The following is a 26,151-nucleotide window of genomic DNA, read 5'->3' as shown; positions in this document are numbered from 1 at the left end:
TAGAAAAAAAAACGCAGTTGACCATTTACCTTTCTATCTTTCTTGTGTTTACTAAATATTGCTCTGACAAGTCATAATTGAGCAATTGCACTCGTCATCAATGCTTTAAATGTACTGGTATAGTATGTCAAGGCGGCTCAACTAACACATATCATTAGCAGGATAATTTGACGTCCACAAGAGAAAACCAGTTGCATTGTGGTCCACTGTTACCGAATACACTGTAAATTTACAGGTGCTCTTTCACCTGACTGGTAGTTTATTTAATTATTTTTTAGTTTTATAGCATGTCTGAGGACTTAATTGTTTAATATCTCATAGAGCATATAAACAAGTGCTTCTTTGAGGATTTCCGGTATGGAGTTTGGACCCCCAAAGATGTGCACCCACTTATGTTAGGCTGACGTGAGGTGATATGCTACATATTGTTTCGGGTTAAGTGGTGTACACGCAATCAACCAGGACGGACAATTGTGGTGTATGAGAGATACCGCTTACTTGTCAACAAAACGTGCGTATTATCAACCTTTTAAATACATATGCTGATTCATATGCGCTAGTAAGCAAAAAGGGTGATTGACGTAGGTTTGAGTAAGATTTGAATATATATGTTGTCGTCATTGTTGCCTCCACCATGTTTTCACCCCTGTTTGTCTGTCTGTTTGTCTGTCATCAGTATAACTGAAAAGGTTACGGACCGATTTTGATGAAATTTTCAGGGTAGGACAGAAGTAGGCCAATGAGGATATATTTAGTATTTGGTGGTAACGGATCAATAATCAATCAATAATCAAAAATCAATCATCAACATAACTCAAAAAGTTGTGGGTAGATTTTGGTGAAATTTTCAGGGTAGGTCAGAGATGGGTTAACTTAGAATGATAAGTTTTTGGTGGTGATCCAGATCAATAATCAATCAATAATCAATAATACTCATAATTTGCTGCCTTGGCGGAGGTCTGCGCTCTCGTCATATTTGGGTCAGCTTTGCACATCTATATTGATTTATAACCTTATTATGCAGTCGTCAAAACATGAGGCAGATTAGATATCGTTCCTCATCATAGTGATTTTAGATATGCAATCTCATTGTTTAACGTTTGAAAACCAGCCAATCTCTATTCTGCAACATTACATTGGTTTTGTGTAAGTAAATAAAGGTTTGCCATTCTGCACATTTTGTGTATCAAATAATAATGTCTGATATCAACCTCAATAATGGGATTTTTATTAGAGGCTACCGGTACCTTCCAATCCAAAGAATCGCCTTCGATACAATTTAGGGCTCCATGCGTTATAAATATATTCCTTTTAGCGGTATACCTTTTCCAGCTTTGTTGGTGTAAAATGCTTATCTTAATATAAGCACAATAAAAGTAACCACAACCCCCATTTTATAGTTTTATTTACAGGTACCACTCCGCGCCCTCTGGCCAAGCATTTATTATCGATTTTGCTGCTTTGTGAATCGGTATGATATGAGAGAATGGTCGGTTTTTGATATAGCTCTGTAAATCAGTAGATAATTGAAAGTTATCGTGAAAGTTATCATGGTACTTTTTTATTAGAAGGTTTAAGCCCCTAATTACAATGTTTCAATTAAAATAAAAAGCAAGCCTCTCACGAAAGTTTCCTGGCACCGGTTTAAATAAAATATGGTTTTAATCGGCGTTGATAGCTATTCAGGCGAGGGGAGATCTTAATTTGAAATCGATATGACAATGTTTATTTCTAAATTATCTAAGTAGATTAGGAAATATATCCTACGGTATCAAACCTCTGAAGCAATCAACATATGTAATCAACGAAAATCGTTCGTCAAAGATTAATCTAAAACAAAGAATGAAACTTTGACATACACGATGTGAAATGTATTGCTCAACATTTTATCCAATAGGTATTCGTTGACCTCATTGATACGACAAAAACGATAAGGGTGTTTACATATTAGTTCTCTATTGTGCAAGGATTAGATAATATACCTACGGATCAATGATATCCAAATACATTGGGGAGTAAGCAGGTTGTTTATGATCATATTTAAACTGCATTAAAGGCTTTAAAAAAAGTCATGTGTTTTCTGTACCCCTTTAAAGATATTTGGGATTTTTATATAAGGCTGCGTACCAGATATTGTTATTTCTTTTCGAATTTAGGGAACATTTTAAGTGTGAAGTCTTTACATATTGAGATATCCCCTCAGAAAAAAAAACAGCCAAGTGGTAATATAAAGGACGCAAAAAGATATTTTGCACGAAAGGTGTTTTGGAAATTGATAGAATGAACACAGGTCATAATAAATGATACAGATTCGTTTGGAATTGTATTTTTAATAGAGATGGTAGGAAACACAATACAAGTGCAGCGACGAGTCAAAGAATGAGAATATATGTCTAATGCCGCAAATATTCCGACTACATCGAATACATTTTTATAAGTATTTCCATTGACACTCGCATCTCTATTATTGTTTTTTTCAAATATTTTACCCCATTTACGTCCTTTATGTATTTAATGTCCCTCATATCAGAGTAATTGATCTGTGTCATCTTGTACTGATCAATATAAAAATAAAGATCGGTGGGCGGTATTGATCATAGTGTTTTTGTAGTTATTGGATTACTGCATTGTCTATTGTGAAAAACAAAAAGAGAATATTCATATTTTCTGTTAAGTAAAGCAGATAATAAAAAACTACGAGAACATTGTTAATGACTATCACGGGCACATGTATTTTGCATAATTTGTAAATGTATGCATTTTTTATTTCAGAACCCTTTTTAACTTTGGAATAATGTAAATATGAGAGACAAAAAAGGTATGCTCCCACTAGTGTTTAATCTTTACTATTGGAAATGTATATTAAATTTGAGCTAAAGAATTGGGAATTTGAGTGAGAATGCATACAGGAATATTTGTCCTGTTTTAGAAAACATTGAAAGAAGTGAATCAAATCAGTAATTTTTCTTTCAGATTGTTTATATAAATACATACATCTTTGCTTCATGTTATCAATCTGATGCACGTGCAAATTGGTTTAAAACAGCTAAATTTGTCAATTAAATTATGAAATCATACTGTAACATTTTCTAGATAATAAAGGAATTGCCAGTCCTCAAAATCAAAACGCCACTTATGCGAATGTAGCGTACGGATCGTCACCGGATGTGAACCTTGCTCCAGCGGGGACAACAAATGTGTACGAGAGTTTAAGAATTTCTCAGCCAATCGAGAGAGGAACTACACCTCCCAAAGAGATAACTCAGCCAAAAAAGTATCAGATCAACAGGCGGTTGCTCATTGCATTGGTGATAGTAGGAATAGTATGTGCCGCACTGGTTGCTATTGTTGCTTGGTCACTTGCCTTTAACCCTAAGGGAATAGGCCAAGAACAGGACCTGAATAATGAGAGTTTGGTTTCATCAAGGAATGGTTCAAATTGTAAGTAAAGGACAGATGATGCATGAGATTTTAAGTATTGTTGTATTGGAAATATTTGACAAAGAATTTTAAAAGTACCTACCGTCTTGGTATTTCGTTAACGTTCATTTTATCATTTACAGTATGTTTTATGCTATCAATTGTTGAAGTTGCCTTTAAGTGTATTTTAAGTATTAAAATACATTAAACAAGGAAAGGAGGAAGGGTTTTCCATTGTGAATGGTAAAAATATATATTCATTAATTTTTGCGAGAGGAAATCAACTTTTAATGTGCATGTGGCGTGGTAAACTGTTAATATCATGGGACTTGACTGTATAAATACATACACAACTGTATGTATTTCAGTGACCGACCATTGCCTAAGCAAACCTTGCAGAAATGGCGGCACGTGCGAGAACTCAGTGGCCTCGTTCCGATGTTTTTGTTCCCTGGATTACCAAGGCACATATTGTGAAAACAGTAGGTAGTGAACATGCTGTCCTGTATTCTATCAGCTGTCCATCTGGATATACGGGTATCACTGTGAAACAAATAAGGACGACACGACTAAAGCAATTCTGTCTCGATCAGAGTGCAGTATCGGTCATTATTTAAAGAAAGTTGAATCTGTGGAAAATGACTCATCTCCCTTCATAGCTGTCTGAGTGTCCCCATCCTGCACACCGTCGTTTTTTTACCGATTGACTGTATAATTTTAAATATGAAAGTACCCAAAAAGTAGTTAAATAGATTTTACCCATCTGCAGTCTCTCATTTAACAACAAAAAAGTGCTTTTAATTTGTATGTTTACGATTGCATAAAATCTTATATCTCGCATCTCATAGCTGTTTGATGTAAAGGTAAGAAAAATGCAGTAAATTGTCAAACGGCTGCATACATTGCTCGTTATTTCTGTTTGATAAAATCGAGGCAACGGCATTGATTTGACGTTAAGAAGCACATGTAACTGTTGACTTTCCATAGAAATAATTACCCCCACAGATAAATAATTAAGGAAATTCGTTAATGCTGATGGTCTTTAAAAACTGCAACACTTGGTGAAGAGTTAAGCTTCAACGCATTCGTTTTGCCTAAATTTATAGGGGTGGACCATTGTCTTAGCTCACCCTGCAAAAATGGTGCCTTGTGTGTAAATTTGGCAACTACGTTTCGTTGCTCTTGTACTTCCGGTTTTCAAGGCGAAACATGCGAATACGGTAGGTACATGCACACTATATTGTTGCTTATAAAATAAGGCTTTATATGTTGTATTAAGACAAGATATCAGCTACAGTTAACTTCATTGTTCAATAAAGTTTTGCTCTGAACCCGGTCGTAAAACAATATTTTATAATCCAGATCCCAGGAAAATATGGATATAAGTTGACATATACTGTAATTAAGATAAAAAGATAAAATCAAATAATGAATAGGGTATATATGTGCGGTACCTTTAAGAGTCTCGTTTCAAGATTAGACAAGATAACGAAGGTGACTAAACTAGGTCGCCAGGCGTCCGGTTCATATGGCATGTCATTATGTCTTTAATTGAAACAATGCTGATAGGCCATTGGCTCATTAAATATAATTAAACATTTATAACTTATTCTCAACTAATTACTCAATGACATGGTATTATGTTTCTTTCCAGATATAAATGAATGTTTTAACAACCCATGTGCCATTGGTGCCACCTGTCAAAACAGCTATGGTGGATTTCACTGCAGTTGTCCTCGTGGTTTTACCGGAACGTACTGCCAGCTAGGTAGGATATCTTATGAAAACAAAAGACAAAATGGTGATATTTTTAAATCAACCAGATTTTAGTTAGTACTGACGTTTCTTTCATTGTAACAAGACCGATGCAAACTTTACATGAGTTTGTGCATTAGAATAGCCATTTGGAGTGGAGTGAGTACAGCCATTTGTAACATTGCTTCGTGTGCGAAATCACTATTTTAATATTGTAATTTCTTGCAGTATTTTCAGTTACTGTTATATCTCTTTAACTTTAGGAATCAATGAATGTTCCAGCCGGCCTTGTCAGAATGGTGGAACGTGTGTTGACATGGTGAATTCTTATCGTTGTTTGTGTTCTGCCGGGTACCAAGGGACAAATTGCCAAGGTGAAATTTAACATTCTCCCTGTACTTTTTTTTATTTACTTGAAATGGGTTGTTCTTTACCCAATATTCTACATGTATATTATTACGTATGAGGTCTCTGTGTATACATTTTAGTATAGTATGCGTGTAATTGGCCGCGGTCTCACTAAGTTCGGTGAACTCTGAAGAACTTTGAAGAATGAAGCGTAAATATTTTTATCGGTCATCGTATTAATGACATTGATGCATTTCCAATGACACTTGATTGTTCACTATTGTCAGTTCGTTGTCATTTTTGTTACAGTTAGAGACTATTGTCACAACCAGCCCTGTCAAAATGGCGCCACATGTAGGAATCAAACTTCTACGTATATTTGCAGCTGCCATTCTGGGTATACCGGCAGAAATTGTGAATCAGGTTCGGGCAGTGTCTAGGAATAAATTTATCGATTACATCCGTTTTGTCAGAGTTTGGGTAAAATGATATATAATGCTAACGTAAAAAGAATAGAAGTGGATTATAAATGGTCACATGTTGGGGTATGCAAAATTTGAAAACTATTTCCATCATATCATCTCTCTGACACACACACACACACACTCGTGCACTCACGTTTGCGTGCAAGTGCATAAGTGGACCATTACTTAAAATCGCTTTGCTTGAATATTCCAGCTTCTTTGTCCCGTCGCCCATACCGTCTTGTTGGAATAAATATCAAAGGCAAATACGGTGGAAGAGTTGAAGTGTATCATAATGGAAGTTGAAAACAGTTTGCGATGAAGACTGGGATAACAATGATGTCAAAGTTTCCGTGCAATAATATCTGTTACTATATCTTTTTAATTTTAGGTATCGATGAATGTTCCAGTCATCCTTGTCAGAATAATGGAACGTGTGTTGACATGGTGAACTCTTATCGATGTTTTTGTTCTGTCGGGTACTACGGGACACATTGCCAAGGTGAAAATGTAACGTACTACCTGTACCATTTTTGACTTCAAATAGGTTGTCCTATACCCCAAATTCTACATGTATATTATGACGTATGAAATCTCTAACTGCGTATACATTTGAGCATAACATGTGTATTTGGCACCGGTGAGTTTGGTGAACTCAGGGGTGAAGGACGAATCGTAAATATCTTTATCGGTCATCCCGTTAATGACATTGATGCATTTCCAATGACACTAGATTGTTCAACATTTTCAGTGCCTCGTCATTTTTGTTACAGTTAGAGACCAATGTCACAGCCAGCCCTGCCAAAATGGCGCCACGTGCATCAGTCAAAGTTCCTCGTATTCTTGCAACTGCCGTTCTGGATACACCGGCCGGAATTGTGAATCAGGTTCGGGCAGTTTCTGGAAATATATTGATTTCATCCGTTTTGTCAGAGTGTGGGTAAAATGACAGATGGTGGTCACATGTTAGGCTATACAAAATTTGAATACTATATTTCAATCATATCATAAAAAAATATGAATCTCTCTGACACACACACACACACAAGTGCACTCAGTTGATAATCACTGAAAAACTCACTCTTTAAACAGATTTTCATTGAACATTTTAGCTTTGCTGTACGGATCCCTGTACCGTCTTGTTGGAACAATTACCATTGGAAACTACAGTGGCAGAGTTGAAGTGTATCATAATGGAAGTTGGGGAACAGTTTGCGATGACAGCTGGGATAACACAGATGCCCAAGTTTTCTGCAGGTCTTTAAATCTTCCATATTCCAGAGCACTTGGCAAACAAAGTGCGTATTTTGGGTCAGGTAGTGGAAAAATATGGTTGGACGATGTCCACTGCACAGGATCCGAATCCAACATTGCATCATGTTCTCACAACGGTTGGGGGATTCATAATTGCGGGCACAGTGAAGATGCTGGAGTTATTTGCTATTGAAAATGCATCTCATAACAAACTGTTTAAAATGTGTCACCTCTTTTAGCTGACTGAGCCAAATGCAGAGAGTGAGAGACAAAAGTTTGACACCATATTGCTGTCAGATGAATAACAATGATTTTTCATTTTGTGTTTTGATGATATTTGGTTATGAAAACTTTCTGTCAGATTTAAATTTCAGTACTGTAACTTTGCATTAAGTGTTATGTCAGAATTAATATTTTGTCAGATTTTCTGGATCACGAGTCGGGACAAAATTTTCTGTTATTGGGATATTAAAATTTAAATGTTTACCATAGTTAAGGAATGCATGTTCCCTTTCATCCAGTGGAGTGATTTCACATAAGATATCATGCCATTGTTTTTTTTGTTTTTTTTTTTTCGAAAATCTCATTTCTCGTTTACAGTTCAGTGTCGGGTTCTCTCATCTCCCTCAGATGACCCCCTTTACTCGTCTTCGAAGCCATCCAAGCTCCAGCAGATGCCTAGTTGTCTGGCTAGTCTCGTGACCAGTCTATCGATTCTAAGCTCCTTCTTTCTTTAAGGAGTCTCACTCGGGCTCCTCCAAATCCATTTTAGCTACCCTGTTATTGCTTGGGATGAGATAAAATAAGTTAAACCCAAAGCTTGTCGACTGGTTATTAGTCTTAAAGTTTTAAACCGCACTTAAATAGTTTTTATGTTTATAATGTCATAAATTTCCTATTATTATTGTCGTAGTTAATTTATTTCGATTTAAAGTAAGCTAGTTACTAAAACTATGGCATAATACATGTATTTTTTTCAAGTTTTGAAAATTTATATTGTAAATAACTTTAAAGTGAATTGAAATGTATATAATGGGGTATTATCTATAAAATATAATTATATAATTATGTATTATTATTATTATCATTGCTATTCACATCCATTTCTCTTTTAAAATAATCTCTTGTGAAATAAAAAAAGTTACAGCTACTGTAATCATAATGAATTTATGGTTACTTTTTTTGCGAGATATATATATACTACTTTGGTGATGCAGGGGGAAATGCTGAAAATTAATAAAATGTTTAAAATGTTTGTTGCAAAGGCGGACCATCCCACACAGAAATGAACTATTGAATCCCGTCACACGTCGTTATATGCATTGCTTTAGTTGTACACAGAGGCACCTCAACTACCGCAATCTATTAGGATTTTTTTTATCTCCACCAGAAAAGCTACGTCGTGAAAAATGTGACCGCCATCCGTGAAGCTGCTGGTGTACTATTTTTCTTGGAAAAAGAAAAAAAATCAAGACCTGACTTCTACATGTACGTAGCTCCGATTTCGGAGTAAATCCCCTTCCAGAAAAATAAGCAACCGCTCTTAGTTGCAAACTTTTTGCAACGTCGTATATTTTTCTCGTCGTTTGTGAACCAGGAAGTAATACTGCTTAGTTTCAGCGTGGGAGCGAACGTGTTATTGTCAACAAACGTGCACATTGTCACATTAGAAAAAAGGCTGTTTCAAAACACCACTTTGCAAACGCACTGGTAAGTACAATTATTATGTTTTCCAGATTTGGAATATTTATTTATATACTTCGATAGATCTCACTTCACAATTGTGCAGCTATGGTGCTCCACATTTTAAAGTTAAAAATGTTGACGGGAATTTTAACAATGTATGTTCGTGAGTGTGGATAAAATGATTGTTCTTATCACAGCGATTTTAGCGATATAGTCATTTCTTTGTTAAACCTTTTAGAAAAAGACAATCTTCATCCTGAGATATGACATTGGTACACCAGTGACATTTTACTTATTAAAAACTAAAGTTGAGAATATTTATATCAAATTATTATGAGGCGATATCAAGGGGAAAGTGCACCTTTTGATGTATCTATATGGTAGACTCTTAAAGTAAGAGATAGGCTTATAATTATGGAAAAGAGAAATGATAGCATCATGTGAGACTTCTTCTCTCCCAGCATACCTTTTTACATAGCAACATCAGGCTCTTACATTTCAAAGGAAGCAAACGCTTTTTAAATAGTTTTAACCGGAGTGCAGTGACGCAATTAAAGTTTTAATACCTAATTCTTTATTTGTTTATTGTGAACATTTATCAAACTTTGCTCCAAAGGAAAATGATTCTGATTTAGTAGTTTGATAATAACAACTTCCCAACGAAGGTATTTAGGCAAGAACGACCTAGAACTCAGGATAAATAATTGAGATAAGAGTTGAAATAACGTGTTTCGCCAACACGTTTTTGCAGCAGGCAGTTTTTGACCTCGTGAAAATGACAAAACCGATAAGAAAGTTTGCTTTCTAGTCTGGCCCCTTCGCTAATGTGCAGGTATATTAGATAAGACGTTCACTTACGGGTCAACAATATAAAGTACGAAGGAGCGTTTATGGTTATTTTTATGCTGTTTTTAATTCAAAGTTCGTAATATTGAGACAATTTTGAGAAAAAACAGGTGATTGATTCTTTTATACATCATCTAACTTTCTTCTAAAACAATAGAAATCCAATTGACATCAAATTCAGCACCGCTGCTTAATAGTAAATTCACACCATGTATCTGGAGAAGCGCTATCACTCTCATCTACCGCTCTAGTAGTGCTACAAACAATTTTGTTTTACCCCTAACGCTGTGTGTTTAACTTGAGTGTTTGATTTGAAGCATTTTATTCCTGGACCCCACCCCCCGACCCCCCCCCCAAAAAAAAAAAACAAAACAAGGCAGCAAAGCTGTCAAATGTACAGACAAAAAACAGAAAATAAAGATGCAAAAAAGGTCATTTTGTCAATTTTGATGCAATAATAAATAATGCTTATAATAGCACTATCAGTCAACACTGAATTTTAATCATGCACAACAGGTAAAATGGTCAATAACATGAGCGGACCCAGAGATATTCTCTGACAGTATTCCAAAGTATCTATTTTGATCCATCCTCCATTTTGATGGTCTTCCAACAGAAAAAATAGATACCAGGCAATATAAACTTAATAACCTGACTGTCTTCCGGAAGTCCCAGAAGATGGTCTCAATCTACCCTTTCAATAAGATTACAGTTTCAGGACAATGAGAGTTCAAATTCACATGATGAAAGTCTCAATATTTGAAAAATGATGACAGTGCATAAAATAATATTACATAAGTAACATAATGGTTAAAGACATAAAAGACAATACAACTGCTTATGTGGAAATACAGAAATGTCAGAGTCTCAGGCGGATGAGGATTAAAAGTCACAAATGCAAGTGTTTGAGAAAAAATTATAAAGGAAAACATAACAAAACTAGAAAAGCACTCCGAGAGCGCAGACCTCTGCCAAGGTAGCAATTGTTGATTATTATTGATTTTTGTCCTCTTTGGCCCACTTCTGACAGTTCCTGAAAATTTCAGCAAAATCGGTCCATAACTTTTTGAGTTATGTTGATGACAAACAGGGGTGAAAATATAACCTCCTTGGCAGAGGTAAATATAATTCCAATAAAGCTGCTATTCAAACTTTTAATCTTTCAGTTTGATATATATATATATATATATATATATATATATATATGTATATATATATATATATATATATATATATATATATATATATTAAAAACTTATTTGCAATATTAAACAAAATTTACCTGCCTAATTATCACTGCTTCCTTATTATTAATCTAGCAGAGAGCTTAACCTATGGCAGTTTACAGGGAAATATCAACAAGTGTGCTTTATGTAATCTCAAATCACAAGTGTGCTTTATGTAGCTTATCAATTAGGCAAATTACTTTATAACTGAAATTAGCGAAGTGATACCCAAGGGAAATTTATAGACTGACCCTCTCAAAGGTCTTTCAGGCCCATAAGTCACAACTTAAGAAGAGCACAAAACAATAATGCACAAAATAGGAGACTACCACTTCTGATGCAATAATACATTATGTTTAACTGCACAGTCAACATCAAATTTTAATTTTGCACAACAGGTAACACCGACGAAAGTTAAAGCATAAGGCTTCAGGCCCATCAGAGTTCAAGTTTATACTTAAAAAGTGCCAGAATGGGAAAAATGAAATTTCAGACAAAATTGCATTAAATTCAATAATAAATGATAACCCAATTGACCTGGCTTTCTAATTTGAACTGCATGCCAATCCTAAAAATCATACTCTTAGGTTAAATATAATAATAAATAACACAGTTTTCTTTTCATAATGTTTGCAGTAGCAGCTAGTGCAAAAAGATTATTGTCAATTTTGATGTAACATTACATAATAAATTATAGAATAATTATCACCAATTTTTGATTATTGACTATAAATAGCATGAACATGTAGAAAATTTGATTACCATCCGGCTTCATGTCCATGGGAGCTACGAGTCCCTTAATGAATATGCCAAAAAGATAATGAATATTTCACTAAAATGTATAACTTCCAGAAAAAGAAGCCCATTAGACTGCTTTTCCAACTCGGGCTGCATTTTAGTCCTGTGTTTCTTTTTTGAAAGTCTGACAATCATAAGTAACATGGTTTTCCCATCATGGTCATCATGGCAGATGTGGATGATTGAATCTGACAAACTGCAATGATATGAGTTTATTTCCGTTTTGGACACTTGATTACACAATACATGATAACAAGTTTACCATCATTTTTACATAATCAACTTACAATGTTGTAAAGATGCAGGAAATATTAAACAAACACTTTAAACGTATCTTATTAGTTCAATAATGAGACTGTTAACATGCCTAAGAATTGAATCTGAGGAAATTTGAAAAAACAGTACAACTTCTAAAATAATGGCCCGATAACGCTGATTTTCGAACTCAACCTGCATTTTTGTAAGATTGACCACTCCTGTGAGTACAATGACAGCATAAAAACTTAAAAGAAAATGTAAAATTAAACATAACAAAAAATACCAATAAAGCTGCTATTCAAACTTTTAATCTAGCTGTACAATTACTAACATGATATGAATAACCCTATTGAGTTTGAGAATAATAAGGCACTGTTATTCATCTTTAGCATTAATGTAAGCGTTACACAATTTTTTTTTGTAAACTTATTTTCCATATTAAATAACATTTACCTGCATTATAATCATCGATTCCTTATTATGTGACACAGTTAAGAAAGCTATACCGATGGGACTTTACAATGAAATCTCAATGTGTGTTTATGTAATCTCATTTAATGCCCACTTGAAAATTAATTAAGCAAATTATTTTGTAACCCTGAAACAACTTGAAAATCAATTAAGCAAATTATTTTATAACCCTGAATTAACTGCCTACTATCCATATACATTTAATGCACCAAATAGCACTGTACTGCATTGCTTTCAAAACAGAAAACAATTACGATGGTTTTCCAACACAAGCTGCACTTCAGTCTTTTCAGTAAGGTTGTTTATCATAAGTAACACGGTTTTCCCTTAATCGCTATCCTGGCAGCAGTATCCAAAATAGGGTTTTCTTTAACTTTCATGCAATATAACATAATACTTAACAACATAATGACCATCAATTTTTTTATAAAAAAATAAAAGTATCATGGATATTCAGAAAATGTGATATGGAAAGGTCTCCAAGGACATGGAAGTTAGGGTCACACTTTCAAAATGCCAAAATGGTAACAAGAGATAACTGTACTGAAATGATTTTCTTTCTATTTTCAACACCTTTTTTACATAAAACCATAATCAATTAACTGTCATTTTTAAATGATCAACTAGGAAAATTGTTGACATAGGAAAAATATCAATAGAACAATTTATAATGTCCAATTAGCTCCATTTGGAGATTCTGAACATAGTGAATGATTGAATCTGACGAACTGCAATGATGAGTTCCTTTCCGTTTTTGATACTTTATTACACAATGCACGATAATAGGTTTACCGTCATTTTTATATAATCAACTAACAATATTGTTAAGAAGCAGAAAATGTTAAAACAGCACTTTTACATATCCAATTAGTTCCGTAATGAGACTGTTAACATGCTTAAGAATTAAATCTGAAGAAAAACCACTTATATACAAAAAGGCTAATAACTTCATCAAAACTTAACTGATCAAGCTTATTTTCAAACTTGATCTGTATACTGGTCAGATTGATCACTCCTGTGAGTTGCAAGACAAAAGGCTGATTGGTTTTCCTTAAAATGCGTTATCAGTGTTGCATGTATGCTGAATAAAGAGAAAAAACAGCATAACTTTTGTAAAAATAGTCCAATCATGCCAATTTTCAAACTTGACCTGCGTATTATAAATATTCACCAGTTCTGTAAATTTCAATCCAAAAGGAAAAACATGTTTACACTTATCATGTTATCGGTGTTATAAAAGTGCTGAAAAAATTGAAAAAAAAAAACAAAAAAAAAAAAAGGATAACTTCCATAAAAATTGCCCGATCTTGCTGATTTTCAAACTTGACCTGCGTATTATGAATATTCATTAGTTCTGTAAGTTTCAAGCCAAATGAAAAAACAGTTTTCCACTTATTGTGTTATCATGATCGCAGTGCTACATATATGCTGAAAAAAGTGAAAAAACATCATAAATTCCCTAACAATAATCGAATCATGCTGATTTTCGAACTTGACTTGCGTATTATGAATATTTATCAGTTCTGCAAGTTTCAAGCCAAAAGGTAAATTGGTTTTCCACTTATGGTGTTATCGGTGCTGCATATATGCTGAAAAAAGTGAAAAAACAGCATAAATTCCCGAAAAATGACCCAATCATGCTGATTTTCGAACTTGACCTGTGTATTATGAATATTCATCAGTTTTGTAAGTTTCAAGCCAAAAGGTAGAATGGTTTTCCACTTATCGTGTTATCGGGGTTGCATATATGCTGAAAAAAGTGAAAAAACAGCATAAATTCCCTAAAAATGACCCGATCATGCTGATTTTCGAACTTGACCTGCGTATTATGAATATTCACCAGTTCTGTAACTTTCAAGCCAAAAGGTAAAATGGTTTTTCACTTATCGTGTTATCGGTGCTGCATACAGGTATATGCTGAAAAAAATGAAAAAACAGCATAAATTCCCTGAAAGTGACGCGATCATGCTGATTTTCGAACTTGACCTGCATATTATGAGTATTCATCAGTTTTGTGAGTTTCAAGTCAAAAGGTAAAATGGTTTTCCACTTATCGTGTTATCAGTGCTGCATATATGCTGAAAAAAAGTGAAAAAACAGCATCAATTCCCTAAAAGTGACCCGATCATGCTGATTTTCGAACTTGACCTGCGTATTATGAATATTCATCAGTTTTGTGAGTTTCAAGTCAAAAGGTAAAATGGTTTTCCACTTATCGTGTTATCAGTGCTGCATATATGCTGAAAAAGTGAAAAAACAGCATAAATTCCCTAAAAGTGACCCGATCATGCTGATTTTCGAACTTGACCTGCATATTATGAATATTCATCAGTTCTGTAAGTTTCATACCAAAAGAAAAAACAGTTTTCCATTTATCGTGTTATCGGTAAAAGTGCACGGCGACAGCGACGACGGCGACGACAGACGCAGATGACGGCTATATGTACAGACACATCTGTGTCTGTACATAAAAACTTACAATATGCTTAATTACAGACCGGCATAATTTTTTTCATTTCTTTCAAAAGTGATTGAAAGAGTAATTGCTATTAGAAAGTTGGACCACCTAAATACCTTGTCGAGGAAGTGCAATCGGCTTGATAAACGGTATACTATTTCGTCTTTTATAACATGTTTTTCGGATGCCCCGAGGCAGTGTCCTATGGCCACAGCTATCAGTTGGTATCAGTTTTAAAACAACGCCTTTGTCATAACCTACTATTGTCATAACCTACCTGTACCATTGCTGACAACATGACAACCTACCAAAAACGGCATGTACATGTACTTCAACATAAATGACCAAGGTGTTGTATGATCTGTATGATCAAGATTATCTCATGATTGAACAGATCCATACTGATCAGACAAACTGTGCAGTCTGGCGATTTATCAGTGCAGTTATACAATGAAAACCACCTTTATAACCTTTAAATATTTTTTCGGCACAATAGGTTAAGGTATGTTACGGTGGCAATTAACGTGCAGATAAGGATATCACCACAAAAAGGTCAGCAACTGCCTACGTGTACCTGGCTTTAAGCATTTTAAAGCTACAAATAACATCATTTAAATTGTGAGCCAAATTCAAAACATGACTATCACAACATTTCAGTCCTCAGCAATCTTCCTTTAAAGACTGTCTTATTTTTTAAAGTACAGTTAAAAATGACTTTCAACACATTTCCCCAATGTATAATTACAGTGTCAGGTGTATACTTATATGAACATAAAATTGTCAACACAAACGGGGAAAATGACAAAGTAACATTGCGTTTCTTCATCCATACCTCACTGAGAGGTCACAGCAAATTTCCGTAAATGGCATACTTTCCGATCTTTTGGGTGCCCCAAGGCAGTGTCCTTGGGCCACTTTTGTTTTGAATTTATACCCTGCCACTTGGTGACATCTTACGTCATCATAAACTTGGATACTACAAGTACGCTGATGTATTCAGATATATACTTGCTATGACATACAAAATTCTAAACCGTCTATGGATAAAACCATCAACTGTGTGGCTGACATTCGCGCCGGGCTCAGCAACAACAAACTGAAAATAAATGACGGGAAGAGTAAGTTTTTCTTTTAATCACGCAACCACATAGCAACATATTTACATATAATCTACAACTTGAATTACCAGTAGGCACCAATGTCGTGAACCCAATACCAAAACCCTGGTGTCTACCTTAACTCCACTCTCTGCGTGGATCTTAAGACAAGTATTAAATATCACTCATCAGAAACATCGGTGCTATTAGAAACTGCCTGGATCAATTCTCTGCGACAATAGCTATACATTTACATGTACACCCATTTTAAAGCAGTTGCACTGTTTCCCTGTAAAAGCTGTTCATTTTACCCCTGTAAAGTCTACTAGGTATTTTATATGGATTATAGACTATAATTGGTTATCATTATTATTATTAATCATGACTTTAAATAAATAAAGACAATGTTGTATTCTTGTGTCAATGCTTTTTTTTTTTTCAAAAATTCTGAAAACGATTTCATAATAGTAATAATGATACAATTAATGGTAGAGATTCTCAACATGTGGAATAAAGTGCTAAAGCACGTTAACTATGATAAAATGTTTTTTCAAACCGCTGTAGTGATTTAGAAAAAGATAATGTGAATTGTGTCGTATATGCAAAATGCTGTTTTTAATTTTTTTTCGTTTCAAAAATGCGGCGATTTTGCCAGATGTGACTCTACATCATTTTATTGTTTCAGCACAGCTCTTCAACGTCGAAGAATTTTAACATGGCAGACAGAACAGGTATGCATCCAAGAACTTACACTTCATATCACGAATTTGAGTAAATTGGAGTTGATTAAAAAAAAAGATATTTAAGCTATAAAATTATGTTGACTGACTGAGTATATTTGCAACAATGTGATCCTGTGAGGAATGCATATTTTATATGCTCTTTAAAAATATATTTTGGCTTCCCATTTTAACAACTTTAATTCGATTTGAAACGGACTTTAAGATGATTTTATGTGGAATAATAAAAACACTCTATGTTCCGTCACAACTAGAATATTTTCATCAGCTGTGTTATGTTATAGGGACGGTCGTATTTTTTCTTCACTCAACGGCTAATGTTGAAAGTAATGAAGCCATCTCCACTGGCCCATACCTGCCTTTTAGGGCAGTAAGGGTGGGGGGACAGAGGCTATTTCCCTGATGAAGATGTTCTTGATAGACATCGAACTGTTGGAGGAAAACTATTTTAATATTAGCTGATGATGGATGAAAAATCTACTCCTTAAAGAGTTACGGCGTATGTCACTAGTTCAGTAATGGGATTATGGTTAAATCATTTCTAGGAATCGGGTTATTTACCACCCCTCAAAGCCAAAGCGCCGCTTATATTAACGCAACATATGAAACGTCGAGGTTGATCTTGCTCCAGAGGAGACACCAAGTGTTTACCAGAGTTTAAGAATGCCTCGTCCAACCAACAATGACAATGATCCCAATATCAGGATAACACAGCCACCAAAGACAAAAGTCAATAGACGGCTACAAATAGCATTGGTGTTAGTGGGAATCATATGCGCTGCACTGGTTGCTACTGTTGTATGGTTACTTGTGCATACCCAAAAGGAAAAAAGTGAGCAACTCACCCATGATTTTTAGGTTTGGTTTCAGCAAACAGTGGGCCAAATAGTAATTAAACGAAAGAAGACTCTAGGTATTATATTGTACTGGTATCTCTGCATGCATATATATATATATATATATATATATATATATATATATATATATATATATATATATGGTGAAAAAAACATAAAATTTGCCAATCCACTCAATGTGAACCCCCCCCCCCCAAAAAAAAAAGGATGACTAAAAATAAGATATCAGCCCGAAACGTAGGCATGAAATTTTATACAGTGTGGCCACATACATGTTTATTTATTCCAGCTACCAATCACTGCATAAGCAACCCTTGCAAAAATGGTGCCAAGTGTGAGAACTCGGTGGCCTCGTTCCGATGTTCTTGTTCTTCCGGTTACCAAGGGACATGGTGTGGCAACGGTAGGTACCAAACCATAAGTTTGTGTAATTTGAATGACCTGGTAGACCAATGAAAGTCTTTTCATTACTTTGGGTCCATCAGAAGTTAATATAATGGCTTCTTTCTTTTCTATAACTTTGTAACGCAATCTGTTTGTGCAGAATATAGTGAATATTATATATTTGCTATAATAACGACTGGGATAAGTACAAAGAACTGCAATAAGAAAATCAATGGAAAAAGAAAGGTACAAATATATTTTGTTTCTTTTGTGGACATCAACGAATGCATGAACAACCCATGTGCCAGGGGCGCCACCTGTAGAAATAATCATGGCAGTTTTGACTGCGATTGCCTTCCTGGTTTTACTGGCAAATGATGTCAACTTGGTATGTTACTTTAGCCAGTAAAAGGGTGGTATACAGGTCATTGCAAAGAAAACTTAAATACCAAGTGAAATTTTTAATTTTTGAAATCTCTAACATTAAATTCTAAAATTAACAGTCAGTACACATTTTCTGCGGTATTTATAAGATGTTTTGCTTTTAAAATGAAATAATGTTTTATTAATATACTCTTTTTTTTTTTTTTTTTAGAAATCAGTGAATGTTCCAGCCATCTTTGTCAGAATGGTGGGACGTGTGTTGACATGGTGAATTCTTATCAATGTTTGTGTTCTGCCGGGTACTACGGGACAAACTGCCAAGGTAAGTGTTTAAAATTCTCCCTGAACATTTTTTGACTTCAAATAGGTTGTCCTATACCCAATATTCTACATGAATGTTATTACGTATAGTATATCTAGCTGCGTATACATTTTGGCAATAGTATGTGTATTTGACAACGCCCACACTAAGTTTGGTGAACTCGGGGGTGAAAGACGAATCGTAAATATCTTTAAATGTCATCCCGTTAATGACATTGATGCATTTCCAATGACACAAGATTGTTCAACATTTTCTGTGTGTCGTCATTTTTGTTACAGTTAGAGACCAATGTCACAACCAGCCCTGCCAAAATGGCGCCACGTGTAGAAGTCAAACATTTACGTATTCTTGCAGCTGCCTTTCTAGGTATACCGGCAGGAATTGTGAATCAGGTTCGGGCAGCTCCTTGGAATACATTTATTGATTTCATCCGTTTCGTCAGAGTGTGGGTAAAATGATACATAATGCTGACGTTAAACGAATTTGAGGGGATTATGAATGAATTTCTAAATGGTTAAATGATAATCTGTGCAAAATTTTAAAACTATATTTCGATCATATCATGAAAAATAACTCTCTTTGACACACACACACACACACACACACACACACACATGGTGCACATGCACTCACGTTTGCGTGCACGTGCATTAGTGGATCATCACTGAAATACTCACTCTTTAAACATGTTTTCATTGAACATTTCAGATTTGCTGTACCGTTCCCTGTATCGTCTTTTTGGAACAATTGCCAATGGAAAGTACAGTGGTATAGTTGAAGTGTACCATAATGGAAGATGGGGAACAGTTTGCGATGACAGCTGGGATAATAATGATGCTAAAGTTTTCTGCAGGTCCTTACGTCTTCCCTATTCCAACGCAATTGGCAAACCGAGTGCGTATTTTGGACAAGGTAATGGAACTATTTGGTTGGACGATGTCCACTGCACAGGATCAGAATCCAACATTGCATCATGTTCTCACAACGGTTGGGGGAATCATAATTGCAGGCACAGTGAAGATGCTGGTGTTATTTGCTATTGAAGATGCATCTCATAACAAACTGTTTAAAATCCGTCATCTATCTCAGCTGAGTGAACCAAATGCAGAGAGAGACAAAAGTTTGGCACCATATTGCTTTCTGATGAATAACAGTTGATATTTTTATTTTGTATTTATTGAAATTTGGTCATGTCAAACGAATAAATTATCTACAGGTTTGAAGACCAGCTTAACATGTACATAAATTATATCACAACTTAATTTTTGTGGGATTTTCTGTATCACGCAACGGGACATAACAGTTTATTTTTATTAAAATGTTATTTCAGTTACTGCGATTTTTCTTAAAATGCCCCTACGTTGTTAAGAGAAAGTATTGAATATTTCAGAAAAATGTTGACATTATAAAATTGTTTAAAAAGTAGTGAACCGACTTTGATGTTTTTTTTATGACCGACTGAAATGAGGCATTCATAAATTGTTTTTTACTCTTTTAAACTAAACAAGAAGGTGACAAATTTTCGAGCGTACATCAATGTATTTGACGCAAGTAACATAATTGAGACGATGAAAGTGTAAAAGGTGAATAGTTAAGCCTCACGTTATTTTCATGTTAAATAAATATTCACCCACAAAACAATCGACCATCACCCTTTCTATTTCGCATTATTTATTAATTTATTTCAATTCCTTACAATTTTCATGATAAGCTAGAATGAAAAATGGCTATCGGAGCTTTATTGCACTCTTCTTTATTTGGATTGCTGTAGTGGTATATGCGGCTCAACTAACACAAGCGCTTGGGAAGTGGGTTGATATTTACAAATAAAAATAAAATACATTAAGTGGGCAACAGTAACAGAATGCAGTGCAATCTTACAGATATTCTTCCGGTAAGGCAGAGTTTCCAATTATTTCGAACTTCCATGGCACGTCTCAGGTCTAATTAATCTCAAGCAATACTTAAATGAAGGAAGCCTCTTTATGACTTTCCGGAATGGGCTGTGTGCTACAAAAGATATGCTGTTAGTTAAGTGAGACGAACGTGATTTAATATTCCTGTATTTTCATATCACGTGCAGTGCTCGTTTCATCAACCAGGAAGTAAAGTTTGGTGACTTTCAATGTGAGAAGCACCGCTTTGTTGTCAACAATACGTGCACGGCATACAGTTTGAAAAAAGACTTTTTGATTAATGCACTGGTAAGTATAATAAGAATCTCTGGTGTGTTTTGTATACTAGTTTTTTTTTTATACATTTCGTAAAGATGATCATCTCTATTTCCACTTTGTGCAATCATTTACATTTTTAAAGTTGAAAATATTTTGATGTAGTTGCCGATTTTAAATATGCAATGTAAATGCTGGCAGTTACATATATTTTAGCGAAATCATTTCAAAGGATCTATAACTCTGTTCTGCAGCACTCGGTTTTTTATGTAAGAAGTATGGAGTCATCAAAAATAAATTAGGTTGCTGTGAATTGCAATGAATCTTTTTTCATATAACGTGCTGTGCTCGTTTCATCAACCAGGAAGAAGAATGAGTTTTTAAGTGAGATGTGAAACATACAGTTCAAAAATCGTTTTTATGAACACAGAGTGAGAGATGAAATATATGCTTTATTCATACTTTCTGCTCCAGACTGAGCTGGTGAAAATGTACAGAGATAAAGTAATAGGAACAATAATAATAATAATAATAATAATAATAATAATAAAACACATAGTTGAATATCACCAAAATCAAATATATAGAAATGCACCATTATTTTACATACATATATTTAGTATTTCATAATTATATATAAGCTAGGTGAAATATACAGTTCCAAAATCGATTTTAATGAACGTACTAGTTAGAAAAATAAGTAACTGAAATAGGTTTTGGATAGTTTAGTTTTGCATGGACTTTTGAAGGATGATTTTTTTTATTTCATCTTGTTGCATTGTGCACCAATTTTGATTTACAATTTAATTATGTTGACGCCAATTTGTAGTCGTGAAACCAGTAGTAGATATATATTTTTATGCCCTTTCTCTGTTTTGGCAGATTATGTCAGCCATGTGACCGTTATTAATAAAACCTATGGCTACAAGTTATATTTATACATGAAAAATAGTAAATGCAAGTCTATTATTATTCCAACACTGACTTAAGAAGAAAGTTAACATGGCAGACAAAAAAGGTATGCACTCAGGACCTTAGCTTTATTATGGAGACGTGATTAGCATTTAAGCTATAGTAATAAAATTTCAGCGAGAATGCATGCAGAAATGTTTGTCTTATGTGACAAACTATTTGAGAATAAATGTATTGGATTCAATGTTATCTTTTTTAATGATTTCATCAAATATGTAAAGGAAGTTGTTGCCCCTGTAAATGCCTCCGTGTATTTTTTCTCTGTCATTTCTGTTTCAGTAGTTTAATGTAAACGTTATTAATTTATCATTGATTTAAACGTTATAAATAACACCTGGATACTACTACAAATAATCTACCTATGCATTTAAATGTTCCAGCAAAGGTTTGGAGAAAAGTCATGGCAGATTAAAAAAGGTCTGCATCCTGCTTTATTTTAAAAATTATGCTTAACATTAAATATATATAGTAATGAAATTATGAGTAAGTATACTAGGGGAATATCAGTCATGTGTGATAAATTCATTTGAAAATAGGTGCATCGGGTTTCTATTTTAAAATGACTTTTTTTTTCAGACATGAGCATCTTTGAATGAAATCCCCACCGTTTTAAATATTCAAATTGATATGTAATTAAATATGAAAAAAATACTTCTAGGTATCATGGCAAGTACCACCCGTCTTAATAAAAACACAGCGTATGAAAATGCAACATACAGGCCAGGCACGACATCACAGGTGGAACTTACTCCAGCGGAGACACCAAATGATTACCAGAGCTTAATAATTCATCATCCCATCGAAAATGCCGTTGATCAAAATGAAAGGATTACACAGCCACCAAAGACTAAAGTTAATAAGGGCTTACTCACAGCGTTGGTCTTGGTAGGGTTACTGTGTGTTGCACTGGTAATTGTTGTTCTGTCGCTCGTGTTTGCACGAGTGGGGTATAGTGACCAACTTACTCAGCATTTAGAGCATTTGATCTCAGCAAAAAATGGTTTGAAGGGTAAGTAAACAGAAAATTATGTTTTAAGTTTATTTATTTATATTTTGGATGTTTACATTTTGAAAGCATCAAATCATTAAAGTTATATAGCCGGTGTGAAGGGAATGGATGTCCGCCGTAATGCATGTCCATAGGACATGTTTTCCTTTCACACCGGCATACTGTCTGTTGGCAATTTACTTGTTTTCCGTTTAACCAAGTTATTTTTAAATTTTCATTAATTTGTAATAATGATAATAGAATATATTTGTAAACGAATTTTATTCTATCTTGAATTTGACATTCTAGAAATCTATAAATGCTCCAGCCGTCCTTGTCAGAACGGTGGGACGTGTGTTGACATGGTGAATTCTTATCGGTGTCTGTGTTCTGTCGGGTACTACGGGACAAACTGCCAAGGTAGGGGTTTAATGTTCTTCCTGTACCTTAACTTATATTAAATATTACATTTAACAAACCAGTGTGTGTGTGTTTTACGTCCACGAGTTCCCTAGTTTTAATGTTTGTGAACGAATATGATTGCAGTTATAACAAATATCATTAACACATGAAAATTGTATTACAGTTAGAGATACATATTTTGTTAGATACAATATTATTCTCTTTTCCAATTATTCCCTTTTCCAGTGTTATCCACTTCTCCAGTTTTATCCACTTTATATCGTGTCATTTAATTTTGGGTATTTTAGAAATCAGTGAATGTTCCAGTCGTCCTTGTCAGAATGGTGGGACGTGTGTTGACATGGTGAATTCTTATGGGTGTTTATGTTCTGCTGGGTACTATGGGACTAACTGCCAAGGTAGGGGTTAAACGTTCTCTCTGTGCCTTTATAACAAATATCACATTGAACAAACCTGTGTGTGTGTGTGTGTGTGTGTGCGCGCGCGCCCACCGTTCCCAGATTTTAGTGTTTGTGTGCGGGTGTGCTTGCTTGTATTTGTGGGAAAGAATTATAAGTTGATTCAAGTTATATCAAGTATCATTAGCATATTAAAATGGTGTTAAAGCTGGAGAACCCTATTTTGTCTGTTACGTTTAATTATCACAGTTCCCTTTTCCAATTTTATACATTTATATCGTCCTGTTCAATTTTCGGAATTCTAGAAATCAGTGAATACGCCAGTCGCCCTCTCTCTCTCTCTCTCTTTCTCACATTCACACACACACACACACACACACACACACACACAAGGAGAGAGAGAGAGAGAGAGAGAGAGAGAGAGAGAGAGAGAGAGATGATATGATCACATTGAAATGCTTCCTTTATCCACAGCCTTTATCTTAACATTCCAGTCTTTGTGAACGGTTCCACATACCGTCTTGTCGGTCTAAGTTTCAATGGCGGACACGCTGGAAGAGTCGAAGTGTATCATAATGGAAGTTGGGGAACAGTTTGCGATGACAACTGGGGTAACAATGATGCCAAAGTTTTCTGCAAGTCCTTAAGTCTTCCCTATTTCAGAGCACTTAGCCTACAAAGTGCGTATTTTGGACAAGGTAAAGGATACATATGGTTGGACGATGTCCACTGCACAGGATCAGAACCCAACATTGGATCCTGTAATCACAGCGATTGGGGAACCCATAACTGTGGTCACCACGAAGACGCTGGCGTTTTTTGTCTTTGAAAACACAAAATGCATTATTCAAAGATAATTATCCGTTAGCTCAGTAAGTCATGATTAGTCCAGGTTAGGGTTAGCCTGAACTACAAAGTGATGGGGAAACGTTGAGCTTGAAAAAATATATTTAATGTTTATATTCAATACTTACATATAAGTTAATCTTTAAGTTAGTTTGTACAATTTAGTTTTGCACACTTTAAAAAAATAGGGTAGTAAATTATGTAGAGCTTTTTTAAAAACCTTGAAGTGTGTATAACAAATTTAGAATGCGCCATAAAATTAGTAATAATGATTATAGTAATGATGATATTTTATACTATCATTATTATTAAATCAAAGGAAGGTACAATAAAAAATGGTTACTTTTAATGCATTTCTTACAAATATCTTTCACTTAACTATATATTAGACAGAGACAAGAATGGACAAGTAAGAATTATAGGAATACCTGTATCACATAAACTGCGTTCGTCACTGTTAGTGTGGAATTGCACTGTCACTAGTTTGTGACCATTCTCTTCTTACAATTTGTTTTTAGACAAATAGTTTCAATTTTTATTTATTTTTTTTTTTTGGGGGGGGGGGGCATTGTAAAATAGCTTGGAGATGAAGCAAGGAATATAATTTGTTGGGCACAATAAAAGGATTTATGTGGGATGAGATTATCAGTGTTAGACAAGTTTCCCAGGGAGCTTGGCTCTTTTAAATCACGCTCCAGATGTTTCTTCCTTAATTTCAGTCAGGATGTCTCCTCTGTGTTTTCACACTTAGACTTAATTACTTTCAAGCGGCACTTGTGAGACAGGATAAGGGGGTGCAACCTAATTAGACAGTGCCACTTTGCCTCTGTAAGACCAGCCAATCAGAGGCATATGAGTTCAGTTACTCAGGAGAAAGTTAATGCTCTCCCTCACTTGTCCAGTAAAATTCACAGCATTCAGTAGTGCATTATTCAGGAAAGAAATTTTTAAGGTGAATTTTGGAAAAGTTATTCAAACCCAACCCTGCCCCCCCCCCCCCCCCCCCCCCCAAATGAAACAGATTTGAGCATTGGTTAAATGTAACATGGTTGTATTTATGATAGTTAGCTATAACTCGTTTGGCACATTTATTAGTCATTAAAGATTATCTAGATATCATTTGTTTATTAATATTTGTCATACATGTGAGATATATTACTTTAAAGCAATAGTTAGGTAAATGTACTATGCAGGGCACATGTGGCAGTGCAAAGGTCAAGAGAGATAACTCTTATGATTTGGCTGTCAGAGCAATGAGGAAACTTACGTCCCCGTCCTAAAAAGGTAGGGGTTGCGTAGCTCGCTCTCAGCCTAGGCCGTTGAGAACGTGAAACTTCTTTTTAAAAAATCACTGCCATTTGTGGCCCTTTTTCCCTCCATCTTTGCTAAAACTTTTTGCTAAAATTTTATCTGAAATTTGTAAATGATTTACCATACATGAGTATCATTCATATAATATTATGTAACTATATGTATTTTGAATTCGTACTTTGTATATTAAGCAAAGTGCAAATGTCAATAAAATGACATTTTCAACTAACAACTTATTCTGTTGTAATTGAAGAAATCATGAAATTGCCGACAG

General features: G+C 34.7%; 3 protein-coding genes across 5 annotated transcripts; all 3 read left to right on the top strand.

Moving 5' to 3' along the window:
* Nucleotides 1–39: 39 nt before the first annotated feature.
* On the top strand, nucleotides 40–8,333 carry LOC106164562 (uncharacterized). Its single transcript, XM_013542516.2, has 11 exons — nucleotides 40–511; nucleotides 2,773–2,818; nucleotides 3,094–3,441; nucleotides 3,789–3,902; nucleotides 4,527–4,640; nucleotides 5,075–5,188; nucleotides 5,439–5,549; nucleotides 5,833–5,946; nucleotides 6,379–6,489; nucleotides 6,761–6,874; nucleotides 7,100–8,333. Exons 2-11 carry the CDS (start codon nucleotides 2,803–2,805, stop codon nucleotides 7,432–7,434), a joined length of 1,491 nt encoding a protein of 496 aa, XP_013397970.1. The 5' UTR covers nucleotides 40–511; nucleotides 2,773–2,802; the 3' UTR covers nucleotides 7,435–8,333.
* A 487-nt stretch (nucleotides 8,334–8,820) lies between these two features.
* On the top strand, nucleotides 8,821–20,030 carry LOC106164569 (macrophage receptor MARCO-like). 3 transcript variants are annotated; one of them, XR_015331586.1, is made up of 7 exons: nucleotides 8,821–8,951; nucleotides 16,767–16,812; nucleotides 17,367–17,653; nucleotides 17,968–18,450; nucleotides 18,658–18,768; nucleotides 19,047–19,213; nucleotides 19,477–20,030. XR_015331586.1 is itself a non-coding variant. In XM_086998357.1 (7 exons), the coding sequence occupies exons 5-7, from the start codon at nucleotides 18,711–18,713 to the stop codon at nucleotides 19,809–19,811; spliced, it is 507 nt and encodes a 168-aa protein (XP_086854483.1). In that variant the 5' UTR covers nucleotides 8,822–8,951; nucleotides 16,767–16,812; nucleotides 17,367–17,653; nucleotides 17,968–18,450; nucleotides 18,658–18,710; the 3' UTR covers nucleotides 19,812–20,030. The 3 variants fall into 3 exon arrangements, 2 of the variants coding, with proteins under 2 accessions (XP_086854483.1, XP_086854484.1); XM_086998357.1 differs by having other exon boundaries at nucleotides 8,822–8,951; nucleotides 19,047–19,160; XM_086998358.1 differs by lacking the exon at nucleotides 17,367–17,653 and having other exon boundaries at nucleotides 8,822–8,951; nucleotides 19,047–19,160.
* Nucleotides 20,031–23,214: 3,184 nt separating this feature from the next.
* Nucleotides 23,215–24,768, top strand: LOC147759137 (macrophage receptor MARCO-like). The gene is made up of 3 exons (XM_086998359.1): nucleotides 23,215–23,319; nucleotides 23,610–23,720; nucleotides 24,215–24,768. The coding sequence occupies exons 1-3, from the start codon at nucleotides 23,262–23,264 to the stop codon at nucleotides 24,547–24,549; spliced, it is 504 nt and encodes a 167-aa protein (XP_086854485.1). The 5' UTR covers nucleotides 23,215–23,261; the 3' UTR covers nucleotides 24,550–24,768.
* Nucleotides 24,769–26,151: the final 1,383 nt, after the last annotated feature.

Source organism: Lingula anatina, unplaced genomic scaffold, assembly GCF_051362555.1.
Source record: "Lingula anatina isolate TDL-2025a unplaced genomic scaffold, LinAna3.0 unanchor82, whole genome shotgun sequence".
NCBI lineage: Eukaryota > Metazoa > Brachiopoda > Lingulata > Lingulida > Lingulidae > Lingula > Lingula anatina.
This window is presented reverse-complemented; position numbering and strand designations above follow the sequence as displayed.